Source organism: Mesoplodon bidens, assembly GCF_964165515.1.
Source record: "Mesoplodon bidens genome assembly, chromosome: 18".
In the NCBI taxonomy this organism is placed as follows: Eukaryota; Metazoa; Chordata; class Mammalia; order Artiodactyla; family Ziphiidae; genus Mesoplodon; species Mesoplodon bidens.
In genome coordinates this window covers 45,470,543-45,483,174 of record NC_138175.1, presented here as the reverse complement: position 1 = coordinate 45,483,174, position 12,632 = coordinate 45,470,543, and the positions used below count along the sequence as shown (strand labels likewise).

At 50.4% G+C, this 12,632-nt stretch overlaps 1 protein-coding gene across 2 annotated transcripts in view; it reads right to left on the bottom strand.

Moving 5' to 3' along the window:
• WDR62 (WD repeat domain 62) overlaps positions 1-12,632 on the bottom strand; it is a 49,541-nt gene that overhangs the window by 35,621 nt on the left and 1,288 nt on the right. For both annotated transcript variants that reach the window (XM_081217553.1, XM_081217554.1), the window contains exons 2-8: positions 10,483-10,574; positions 9,049-9,111; positions 4,796-4,853; positions 4,388-4,558; positions 3,163-3,300; positions 2,565-2,747; positions 1,058-1,218 (exon numbers count right to left, since the gene is read on the bottom strand). In XM_081217553.1, coding sequence (XP_081073679.1) covers positions 1,058-1,218; positions 2,565-2,747; positions 3,163-3,300; positions 4,388-4,558; positions 4,796-4,853; positions 9,049-9,111; positions 10,483-10,574 — 866 coding nt within the window. The remainder of the gene's footprint in view (positions 1-1,057; positions 1,219-2,564; positions 2,748-3,162; positions 3,301-4,387; positions 4,559-4,795; positions 4,854-9,048; positions 9,112-10,482; positions 10,575-12,632) is intronic.

Below are 12,632 nucleotides of genomic sequence, written 5' to 3'. Positions count from 1 at the left end.
GGGCTGGTGAGCCGTCCCCTGGCTTGGGGCCTTCCTACCAAGGCTACAGTTGCCTGAGCACTTACTGTGTGCTGAGCCAAGAGCTTTAGCTGTGCTGAATTCCCACAATCTCCATGAGAGGTAGGTACTATATTTTACAGACGAGGAAACGGAAGCACTGGTTGATACAGTGACCTGCCCGAGGCCACACAGCACACAGCAGAAAAGGTGGCAGAGCTGGGCACCCCGGCCACTACAACACACTACGGTCTGTGGGTTGCTCACCCACCTTCTCTTTCCTTTGCGACATCCAGTAAGCCCCTCCACGCGCTCCCTTAGAAAAGGCACACCCAGGAGGTAGTGTCCAGCAATCTACAAGGAGGCAGCCCCAGGCACCCAGAACCCTCTGTTTAGGTAGCCCCCCCCACCCCCACAAAACAGACTTACAACAAAAGAGAAGATACACCACAGCTCAGCCCCTCCACCTGCTCTCAACATGGCAGCCAGAGGAGCTACTACTCAAGGCCTGACCAAGTAACACCAGTGCCTGAGGTCCCAGTGGCTGCCCAGTGACCTCAGAATAGGCTCCAAGCTCCTCTCAGCAGCTTCCATCAATGCTCGCACCTGTCCCCTACCACCCTCCCCCCAGCACACTGGGCTCCAGCCACACAGCCCCCAGCCGTTCCTGTGACACACCGAGCCCAGTGTGCTGTCCCCCTTAAGGCCTCTCCATTTGCTGTCAGGACCCAGCTCTCCACACACCTGGCTTGTTCTCACCAGCGAGGCCTCCCCTGGCCACCCAGTCAACAGCCGCACCCCCAGACACTCTTCTTCTTGAGTCCCTGCTTTATTTCACCAAAGCATTTACGACTATCTGAAATGATCTTGTTTATGCGCTCATTTATCATCCAGCACCTTCACTAGATTGCAGACCTCACGAGATCCTCCTGCCTCCTTACAGCCTGTATCCTGCTTCCAGCCCAAGGCTGGCCAGTAGGTAGATGGATCTAGAAGCATGGATGGATACCAGCAGACGGACTCTAGGTAGGCCCCTCTCCCTCCTCGTGCCAGGCAGTACCTGGGCTCCAGGCCCTGGGCCACATCCACTCCAAGGTAGTGCGGCTTGGGCAGGTTGGCGAGGTATTGCAGGCTGTGGGCTTGGAATATGCGGACTATCCCATCTGTGCAGCCACAGAAGATGAGCTCCTGGCTGACACAGAGGCAGGAAGACAGCGAGACCTGTGGGGGCAAAGGGGACCCAAGTGGACTTAGTGTTTTGTGTGGCCCAGTTCAGGGATACGGGGGCTGACAGAACAGCCTTGGGCCTCCAGAAAAGCCTTACAGCTTTGGGATCTAAGAAGCCCATTTTTGCAAATGGTAAGATGTTTGAAATCAGGATATAGTGCTCAGTCACTACTGAAGGAAAGGGGGCAGCCGGCAGACAGAGGCACAAATTGGGACAGAGTTATCATTGTCATAGAGGAACTCAGCTGTGTGTGGAAAATATCTCCTCAGCCGACTGTGACTTCAGATAGGTCGCTTGCAGTAGCAACGCTGAATTTTAGGCTTAAATTTTAGGCTTTATTCCTTATTGCTTAAAAATACCTTCATAGAGATTATACTTTAAAGCAGCATAGGAAAAAGTTATTATATATAGGAAGGCCAGGGCATGCAGACAGAAGAGGCAGGAACTGCCAGACCACTGGATAGAGCTTAGAGGAGTTTTTCCAAATCTAGAGGGACTAAGTTTATGGGTCATTTAAGACACTTGCTCAGGGGCTAAACATCTATGTATCCAAAGCTTCTGACTTGCTTAAAAGCTGCATGAGTTCTAACAAGAGGATTCAAATGAGAGAAATAAATGATGTTTAACCAACAAGGAAAGACAGATAAAGCTCGGAATTCTTCCACACACCTCTTGCCATGCCACTAACCCTAAAGCTGAGCTCCAGAGGGGAGTCATAAGAGCAGGAATAGGACAAGGAGGAAAAGTGTGATGCTCCTGCTAACAGCCAAACAGGCATCCAATCCCAGGACAGGAAGACAGCTTGGATTCAGACCCTCAGATCCTGAAGAAAAGTGGTTCTGTAATTTATTGATATATCACCTTTTAGTTTAAAATTTATGTATTGTATATAGTCTTTAACTATAAAAGTAATATAAAAATTATTACATCAATGATACCTTAGATTAAAAAAGAAAAAAAGAGCGGTCCTCCCACCAGCCAAGAGTGCCCAGTGAAGAAAAGGAACGTGAACTGGGTCAAATGGTGATGGGAAAGCAATTGTAACCTTGACCCCCATTATAGGGGAACCAGGCACTGTGCTAAGTGCCTTACACACATTATCTCGCATGACTCCCCTGTCAACTCAGTGAGGTAGGCAGCAGTAGTTCCATTTTACAGATAAGAAAAGTGAGGCTCAGAGAGGGAAAGCCACTCTCCCAGAGTTGTACAAGCAGAACAAGAAGTCAGACCCAGAGCTGGTGTGACCAACTATCATGGAGGGGCACTGCTGAGTGTCCCTGGAGACACATGTCATGGGGAGTGTTTCCCTCACCGACAGCAGAGAGGGAGGCTGAGGTACCTTTAGGTTGATCCACTTCTCCAGCACCCTCTTCTCGTTGAACTGGCAGAGGAGGCCCGAGTAGGACACACAGAAGGTACTGCCTGTCATCTGGCCCCGGCCACAAGCCACACCACAGAAGACGTTGTTGTGCAGCTCACCCAGGATGCCTGAGCGCCCCACGAGGGGCACGGTGCCTGTCACCTGGAGGCAGAGCAGGGCACGGTGAGACACTGTCCACACGGCCTAGCCCCCAGCAAGGTCATGGCGGGCCTCTCACGACCAGTGGATACGACACGGCTGAACAGGAGAACTCTCAGGAACTCCTCCGAATGGAGAAGGGAAGAACAAAGAGAACACACACTTCCAGGCAGAGTGGCTGGAGGCCGCAGGCCAGGGGTGAAGTCGGGCCCCGGGGTCCAGCAGGGGAGGTTACCCAGCACGGCCTACCAGTCAGTCAGCACCTGGAGAGCAGGCCCAGAGGCAGAAGGCAGACCCCTGAGAGGCTAGACAGCCTCTGAGACCACTGCCCCTGAATCTCAGGTAGAACCAGGAGTCCCTGCTGCCCCTGACAGCTCCTCCCCTGGGCCCGGATGACGTGGCAGGGACAGTAACTCACCTTTGCTTCAGTGGAGACTTCCAAGAACCAGAACCTCACATGCCGGTTCCCAACAGTGACAAAATAGCTGCTGTCCTCTGAGAAGGAGAGGGCGATGACCCTGCACGATACCTTGTTGGAGGCCACCACGATGTCTTTCTGGAAGAATCGGTGCAGAGAAGTTCACGCCAGCACCCACCTCATCAGACTCTTTGAGCCTTTGCCCTCAGCCCTGTGTCTCTCCACCCTCCCCTGCTCCAAGTCTGTTTTCCTTGGGCCCTCCTTTTTGGGGAAACCTACGTGTGACACTCTTATCATTCCCAACACAGAGGAGACTGAGGCCTGGAAAGGTTCCCACGTGAGAGTAAGTTTCAGAGCTCTCCTCAAGAGTCCAAGCCCTGCAGCCCACACATGGTGTTGAGGACAGCCACAGCTGGAAGGTAAGGACAACACGAGCCATGCTGCCAGATATTGGGCTCTTACTCTGGGCCCTGCTGAGCCCTTCACAGGATAACTCGTGGAATCCCCTCAGCAGTCCTACAAGGGAGGTGCATCGCCCCACCACCCTGTCATGGTCAGAGGGGGCTGTCACATGCTCAAGGTCACACAGCAGGTCATGAACAGAGGCGGGACTTGATACTCACTTCTCCCGACTCCAAGTCCTCCCCAGGCTGTTCCAAAGTCCAGCCTTCCAGTGCATATCAACTCACTGAATTCTCACAACTCAACAAAGTGGATACTATTATACCCATTTTACAGATGTGGAAACAGACTCACAGAGAGGTTAGGTCCCTTGCTCAAGGTCACAGCTGGTCAATATAAAAAGAATTATAGGGTTTCCCTGGTGGCGCAGTGGTTGAGAGTCCGCCTGCCGATGCAGGGGACACGGGTTCGTGCCCCGGTCCGGGAAGATCCCACATGCCGCGGAGCGGCTGGGCCCGTGAGCCATGGCCGCTGAGCCTGCGCATCCGGAGCCTGTGCTCCGCAATGGGAGAGGCCACAACAGTGAGAGGCCCGCGTACCGCAAAAGAAAAAAAAAGAAAGAATTATATGTTCCCTGGGTTGACAGCTTGTCACGTGCCCTGCAACAGGTGCCCAGAACCGGGATTGGCACGTAGTAGATGCTCAATAAATATTTGCTGGTTAAACACTTTACCAAGTTACCTCATTTAGTTCTCCCAATGCCCAAGACTCAGGGTGTTCTGGCAGCTGGCTGCCTGTCACACGCCCACCAGTCAGCTCTTACCTTCCAGTCCCAGACGTTGAGTACCATGTCGTGCTGGTAGCCCATGGACACAATGTGCTTCATACTGGGGGAGAAGGCCACACAGGCCACACCGTACTTGTGGCCCAGCATCTCCGCCACCTGACTCTTCTCTTCCACGTCCCAGATGCGCACAGCGGGCCTGTGCCCATTCTGGGGAAGATTGGGGCCATTTACTGCTGCCCGGTTCTGCATCCAGGTGGGGCTTGAGGGGCTTTCAGGGCTGAAGTTGGCATTGTCCCAGGGTGCGCCCGAAAGCTACCTCCCCCATCTTTCATGGGGCTTTTCTAGCCCAGGAAGGAGCTATTCCAGGGATTCCTCAGGCCTCCTGGGGGCAGAAGGAATGGCCGCAAGGCCCTCCCCACCCACTCAGTCATGATCACAACTCACCTCCCCCGTCACTATGTACTTTCCATCAGGAGAGAAGGCCAGGGCACTCAGAGACTTCCTGGGGGCAAGGAAAGGGGTTGATCACTGATTCCACTGAGGGTGGGCAGCCAGACCCCAGCCTGGCTGTGCTCACAGCACTCGGCCCACTCCTCACTCCCAAGAGGCTGGGAGAGGTGAGCGCCTGCAGCTCCCCGAGAGCCAGTGCTACATCCTTGCCCAGCACAGCACCCAGTGCGTGCCCTGCTGCTGGAAGAAGCGGGGGCAGCGGCACAGGGAAATGGGGTTTTGTAAAAGCAAAGGCCCCTTCCTCCCCAAAACCCCAAACCCTAATGGGGTGGATACTGTATGGAAACCCTCCTTCCCTCTCCCTCTGACAGGGTGGGCTCCCTAAGACCCCATCCACCCTGTAACCCTGAGAAATTCAGATGCAGGAAATGGTACAGATCTGGCCTAACTATGCAGGTGGTACTGATGGAGGATCCTGGCAGACATCACACTGAGACAGCCTGCAGCCTGTGCTCCACTGCTAAACACTGAAGGTGTCCTGGAAAACCCGTATATAACCAACACATTTCTCTTCGACACTCCCAGCTAGCCTGCAAGAGCCCTGAATGATCAGTCTAATTTGCATGTTTTGTGGCAGCAAGTTTCACTGTTCGCAGACTGTGTTGATTTTTCTCTCCTCTCTCTCTTTTAATCCTGTTTTTACCTCTGTTCCTTAGCAGTCTAGTAATTGTCCACCTCGAATGAGTAAACTGCTGTGCAGATAACTAAGTCGAGGCCTCTAAGTCAGTCACTGAAAATCTCATAGAACATTTATCTTCATCAACTCAACCCTCTGCAGCTTCCACTGCTCCTTAAGGTAACAGCCAAGGTGTGCTGCCCATCCAATATCCACTCGCCTCTCTTTCCTCACGAAGGGAAGCCCAGTTTTCATGGGGATGGCAACGGCCCCAGCAGGAGTACATCTCCTCACCTCTCCTGCAGCCACGCAGGCACAGCTACATGACGCAGTCTGGCCAATGAGAGGTAAGCTGAAGTGTTGTGTGGGACTTCCAGAAAAGCTTCTCAAAGGGAACTCTTTGCCCTGCTCCCCACTTGCTCCCACATGACAACCAGAATTTCACCTTGGGCCAGGAGGTGATCTTAAGCCTCCCAATAAACATGGTGAACAGAAAGACAGAAGGAGTGGGGCTCCTGATGCTGGCAGAGACACCAGCCCCCTAAGTGCTTACTTCCTGGTTTTGTCTGTGCAGGAGGAGCACGCCCTTGCCTTTTAAGCCATGCCTGTTGGGGGTGGGGAAGAGGGCGGGTCTGCCGTCTGCAGCTGCCCCTAGCCTACTGCACGCCTGAGCCTGCGCCTGGCCCTCTGCCAAATGGGCCTCACTACTCCGATTCCTCACGCACACTCGGTGCAGTCAAAACCCTTCCTAGCCAGTTTTGAGATGAGGAGACCTCAACACAAGGAAGTCGTGCCAAAGTTACCTAATCAGACAGAGCACATGAGAATTCCCCAGGGAGCTTTTGCAAAATATCAAAGCCATGCTAAAACTAGTGAGTAAAAGTTTGGTAAGGAACAGGGTAGTATCTGCATAGTTTCAGAGAAGCTCCCCTCAAGATACTCACTAATCACAAAGGGGAAAAGGGAGGCTTCCCAGTGGAGAAGCCTGGTAGACACCACCTTAACCAAGGGATCAAGGTGATCACCACGAGCCACAGGAGAGAACGATATCACGCACCTCCTGACAGAATGCGCTGAGCAGAATGCAGCATTCCTTCAGAGGTGGTCCTGCAGAACCTAACTCATCTATGAGGAAACTGCACACAAACCCAAACGCTGGGACATTCTACACAACACCTGGCCTGCAATCCTCAAAGGTGTCAAGGTCATGAAAGTCAAGAAAAGATGGAGGAAACCTCTTTAGATTGAAGGAGACTGAAGAGACAACTGAAGGCAATGCGTGATTCTGGACAGAATCCTTTTTGCTGTAAAGGACATTCTTGGGACAAATGGTGAAGGCTGAATGAGGAGCAGATGGTAGTGATGTACCAATTCTAATTTCCTGACTTTGCTCAATCTTTTGTGGTTTTGAAAGGTCATACTTTTTTTTTTTTTTGCAGTAAATTCACACTTAAGTATTTAGAGGTACAGGGGTATCAGGTATGCAACTTACTTTCAGATGGTTCAGAAAAAAATTATTATGTATATAGACAGAGAATCAGAGAATGATACTTTTTGGGGGGGGTGCCGCACAGTGCAGCTTGCGAGATCTTAGTTCCCCAACCAGGGATCGAACCTGGGCCCTCGGCAGTGAAAGGACGGAGTCCTAACCACTGGACTGCCAGGGAATTCCCATAGACAGAGAATGATAAAGCAAATGTGGTAAAATGTTAGCATTTGGGAAATATGGGTGAAAGGTGTTCAGGTGCTCTTTGTACTATTCTTGTAGGTCTGAAATTATTTCAATATAAAAAGTTTAAAAATTGGCAGTGCTTAGGTCTTACTCCAGACTAACTGATTCAGCCTTCTCTGGGGGTGAAGCCTGGGATCAGGTGACTCTGAAATGCAGCCACAATGAACAGCTCCACTCTGGCCACACTGCCTCCTAAGACAGACCCATCTGTGACTGACAGTGGATACTTCTATGCTATCTGCTTCGGATCAAGGTTACCTACTCTACCGCCTACAGGACTCAGGGAGGCAACAGGGAGGATGAGAAGAATTGGGCAAGGGGCATTCTGACAAATGCCACCAAACTCCAGCCCATCCCTGCCATAGGAGAATGTGGGCCCCAGAGATCTGAATCTCTCACATTTCTAAAACGAGAGGGCATCTGGATTTTTGTGTAGAAAACTTTAAATGTTGTCAATCAGTCCAATATTTAAAACATACTGTCAGACAAGTCTGTGGGCCCCTAGTTTGTGATTATTGACAAGAAGTATTTCACCTGAGACCACACAGTGAATAAACACTGAAGTCTGGATTGGAACCCATCTCTGCCCTCACCACCAGTGACAGAGCCCACAGTCAGAGTCAAGGGTCCAAGAAGCCCCTTCTGAGAGGGAATCTGTATCTACCAAACCGTATCTTAGGGACCTTGCCTTAAGGATCGTGAGGGAAGAAGAAAACCCACAACTTATCCGTCCACCTGGAGAGCCCGGCCAAAGGAGCTAAGCTTGAGCTATTTGTGCAGTATTTGTGGAATAAAAAGTTGCAGTGAGGTGCCTCCCAAGTCACAACCCGATTGGGACCAAAGCCCCAGGATGGCACAGTGTTCAATCAGCCCCAAGGCAGACCCGGGCATCATCTTGGGCCTGCTCAAAGCCAAGGGTCTTCCTCAATAAACTGGCAGCTGGAGGGATCTTTCTAAAACCCAAATCACACTCATTCATTCAGGAAACGGTAAGTGTTATCAATGTGCTAGACACTGACCCCAGGTATAGGGACACAGAAATTAACTAAGAGAAAGTCCCTGCCCTCAGAGAGCTCACACTGTGAAAAGACAGTAAATATCATCGCTGAGGAAATTAGACAGCATATCAAAAAGGAGTGCATGTTGTGGAAAAAAGTAAAGCAAGGCAGGGAGATAGAGTGTACTGGAGGGCTGGGGTGCGTGAAGTATACCCTTGGCCTGCAAATGCCCTCTAGTGGCTTTTCTTTGCAATCAGCATGAGAGCCAACCCCTCCCAAGGCCCCTGTGATGTGGCTTCTGCTGGTTCCAGCCTCACCGCCCCCTCACCCATGGAACCCTGACTGCTCCTCAAACATCCTGAGATTCTTAACCACTGCAGGTCCTTTGCTCTTGCTGTCCCCTCTGCCTGGAATGCTCTCCCCACACCTTCACATGGGTCACCCCCTCACTTTCTTCAGCTCTCAGCCTCAGGGAGGCTCTGATAAGACTGAGAGAGTCCTTTGCCTGCGAACCTGCCCTAACACATCCCCGTCATTTCCTCCATAGCAACAGTCATGGTCTCATGGTCGGCTAGGAATTGCCAACTAGTTTAGTCTGTCCCTCCCCCCACCACCCAAGCTGTTAGCTCTACGAGAGCAGATTCTCGTCTCTTTTGTTAACTTCCATGTCCCCAACACCTGGAACAGTACCTAGCACTGAGCAGACCCTTGGTGAATGTCACTGAACCACCAGGTGAATGAATGAGTCACCCACCCACAAGCACTTCCAGGCAGTGTGGGGAAGGAGGGATGCGCCAGGACCCTGGTCCCACCCCTACCCCATGCCCGGGTCCCAGCTTACCTGGCTGTATTAAAAATGTGCTGCTGCTTGTTCTCCTTGGGGTTCAAAATCACCACCACACAGCTGGCGAGAAAGAGAAAAATGTGCCCAAACTAAGGGGAGTATTGGGGTCCAGGGATGATTCTGTTCCCAACACAAGAGCCCACATATAAACAAGGCTCTTTCTGAACAGATGCTTCTCTCTTCAGTCTCCTCCTCCCCCATTATCTATGCTGAGGATTCTGGGCACTTAACATTATTATTATTGTTATTATTTTAAACATTTATTTATTTATTTATTTTGGCTGTGTTGGGTCTTTGTTGCTGCATGCAGGCTTTCTCTAGTTGCAGTGAGCGGGGGCTACTCTTCACTGTGGTACGTGGGCTTCTCATTGCGGTGGCTTCTCTTGCTGCGGAGTGCGGGCTCTAGGCACGTGGGCTTCAGTAGTTGTGGCACGCAGGCTCAGTAGTTGTGGCTCGTGCACTCTAGAGCACAGGCTCAGTAGTCGTGGCACATGGGCCTAGTTGCTCCACGGCATGTGGGATCTTCCCGGACCAGGGATCGAACCCGTGTCCCCTGCATTTGCAGGCGGATTCTTAACCACTGCGCCACCAGGGAAGTCCCAACATTATTATGAATATCAATATAATCTTAAATAGAAGCCAACACTTCCTCTGTGGTAACTGTTAGGTTCTGGGCTAATAAAGACATACTGTGCACAATCTCTTTAAATCCTCACAACTACCAGATGAGGTCAGGAATCTTTGTCACTTTTCATAGATGATGAAACTGAAGCCCTTTACAGAGAGGGAAGTCCTTTACCAAGGACTCCCAAGCAGGTCGGGGACAGAGTGGGTAAGTGAATCCACACCTGTCAGATTCAAGAGCCCAACCCTGTCCTCTATTCTGGCTGCTTCCCAGAGACTCAGTAGCAGATACTGTTCATCAGGAATTACTATGGCCCTGCTCTGCCCTGCCCTGTGGGGGTGAGGGGTCCCTTCGGCACCTCGAAGAGTGCCAGGCTAGACCAGTATTTGTGGAATAAACAGTTGCAAATGTCCTTCAGTCCTCTCAACTAACTACCCAAGAGGAGGGTATCACTAGTTCTGTTTTACAGAAGCAGAGGCTTGGAGAAGGGCACACACGGTGGAGCTGGGACACAAATCCAGATGGCCTGACACCAACCATGGCTTGGATCTTAACCACCTACCTTTCCCAGAATCACTGCCACCTCCCGCCTGCAGTCACGATAAGGCTCTCTTAGCACTCACGCATGCCAGGTACTGTTCTATACACAGAAGGGCCCATGGAATCCTTCCCACAGCCCTCAGAGGTAGGCAGCATTATCTGCATTCTACAGACGGAAAAGGCGAGGCCCAGAGAGATTCACTGAAGACTTCAGGCTCTGAACTCAGGATCAGTGATCAGAGGCTGAGGCCCACCCACTCACTCACCCTGCCAGGTAGGCCACGTGGCCTGTGCTGGGGTCACAGGTTAGGCCATTGCTGTTCTGGGCTGTGATGCCAAGCACCTTCTCAAGTGATACCTGCAGGGAAAAGGCCCAAATTAGAAGCAGCTGCCCCAGCAGGCCCCACATGACACAGTCACCTCAGCCACCCATTCAATCCCTGTCACTCCAACACATTCACTGAGCGTCTAGAGTCATCTACCAGTAACTAAAGCTTGTCCTCCTCAAATGCTGCTTTGATAAATACAGTGCTAGGTGAAGGGCACAGAACGGTGAGGAAGATAGACAAAAAAAATCCCTGTCCTCCTGGAGCTCACATTCTGGGGGTGATGGGATGGTGGACATAGAAAATGAACAGAACAAACATGTAAAATAGATGTCAGGTGACGATGGGAGCATTAGAGAAAAATTAAGCCAGGAAGGAGATTGAGAGTACAGAGAAAGGGGAGAAGGCTTCACTGAGAAGGTGAATAAGACTCTAAGTATTTTATATGGATGAAGACTTGACAGCCCACAACACTGCGAAGAAGGTGCTATTATCACCACTATTTTACAGATGAGGACAGAGGCCCAGGTCCCACCCCTGTGGAGTGGAAAGGTTGGGATACAAACCCAGGTAGTCTCTGGCTTCAAAGCCAGCACTTTGTGCAGCACTTTGTTTACAGCAGTGAACAAAAGTGGACACTGTCCGTTCCCTCAATAAATTCAGTCTAGAGGTTCAACGAGTAAAGAAACAAGTGAACTTGAACAATCGCATTTAAAATTTTAAAATTCTCTAAGCAAGATAAGTCAAATGAGCCAGTCCCCATCATGGCTGATTAAACAATTTAGAGTATGAACTAACAAACTGTGGGATTTTCATATTCTGAAGAGACCAGTTTCTAATTATTATAAAGTAAAACATTCTCAAGCAAGGTGGTGGGCCTCAGAAACGAAAGGCAAATAGAAGATGGTAATAACTAATATTTATTGAGCATCTAACCACGAGACAGGCACTATTTAAATACCTATAACTGTATTAACATATTTAATGCTCACAACAACGCTGGGATGTGGTCACTATCATCATCATCATCTCCACCTTACAGATGAGGGAAGAGGCCCATGAGGGTTATCCATCTGGAAGGAGCAGTGCCAGGACTAACCCAGGCAACCAGCCAATGGCAGTCACGTTTTTTTAATCTGTTAGTCAGCATTACTGGGCATTAGCATAGCTGGTAATTTTTAGACTAGGTCTTTCGCAAGCTGGATGGACCCTACACCACCCAACAAGAAAAATAAATGACATCAATCACCCCAAATACTGAATACACAATCACAGCAGTAACTAACACCAAGAGAGTACTTACAGTGTGCCAGCTGTTGTTCTAAGTACTTAAGATATGTGAGCTTACTTAAGATATGTGAGCTTACTTAATCTTCACCAGTACCCTATAAGGGAACAGTTATATTATTATCCTCATTTTACAGATGAGGAAACTGAGGCACAGAAAAGATCAGGAAAGGAAGAACAGAACTAAGGTTAAAGCCCAGGCAGTCTGGGTTCAGAGGCACTGCTCTTAACCACCTTGTTATACTGCATCTCTGAAATTACTATTGTTATTCCTCTCCTCTATACACTTTAGAGCCCACAAGGCACTTTCAGGAACATACAAGATAAGGTCTATGAAGTACAGGGTTCTGGGTGAGAGACTTAGGTGGGTGTCTGCTTTAGGCTGGGGTTCAAGAAGGCCTTTCAGGGTAGGGATGTTCAGGCTGAGACTCGAGGGATAGGAGCCAGCCAAGTAGACTGCAGCAAAAAGCCCAGAGAGAGGACTCACCAAACACAAAGGCTAATAAGAGGCGGAAAAGAGATTGGAGCCTCAGGAAAACAGAAAGCAGGCCAGTGTGACTGAACCTTCATGAGAGGGAGGCCAAGGGAAGTATGGCGAGAGAAGTGGGCAGCGGCCACTTGCCTAGCGCCTTGCACCCAGGAGTGGGTGATATAATCAGAGTGTAGCAGAAAGCCACGGAGGAGAAACAAGATCCACAGCAGCTACCATGTACTGACCCTCTACCTGGACTTTGTGCCAAGTAGGTCATATTCACAATCTTGTCGCATCTCCCTACAACACCATGGTTATTGTTATCTCCATC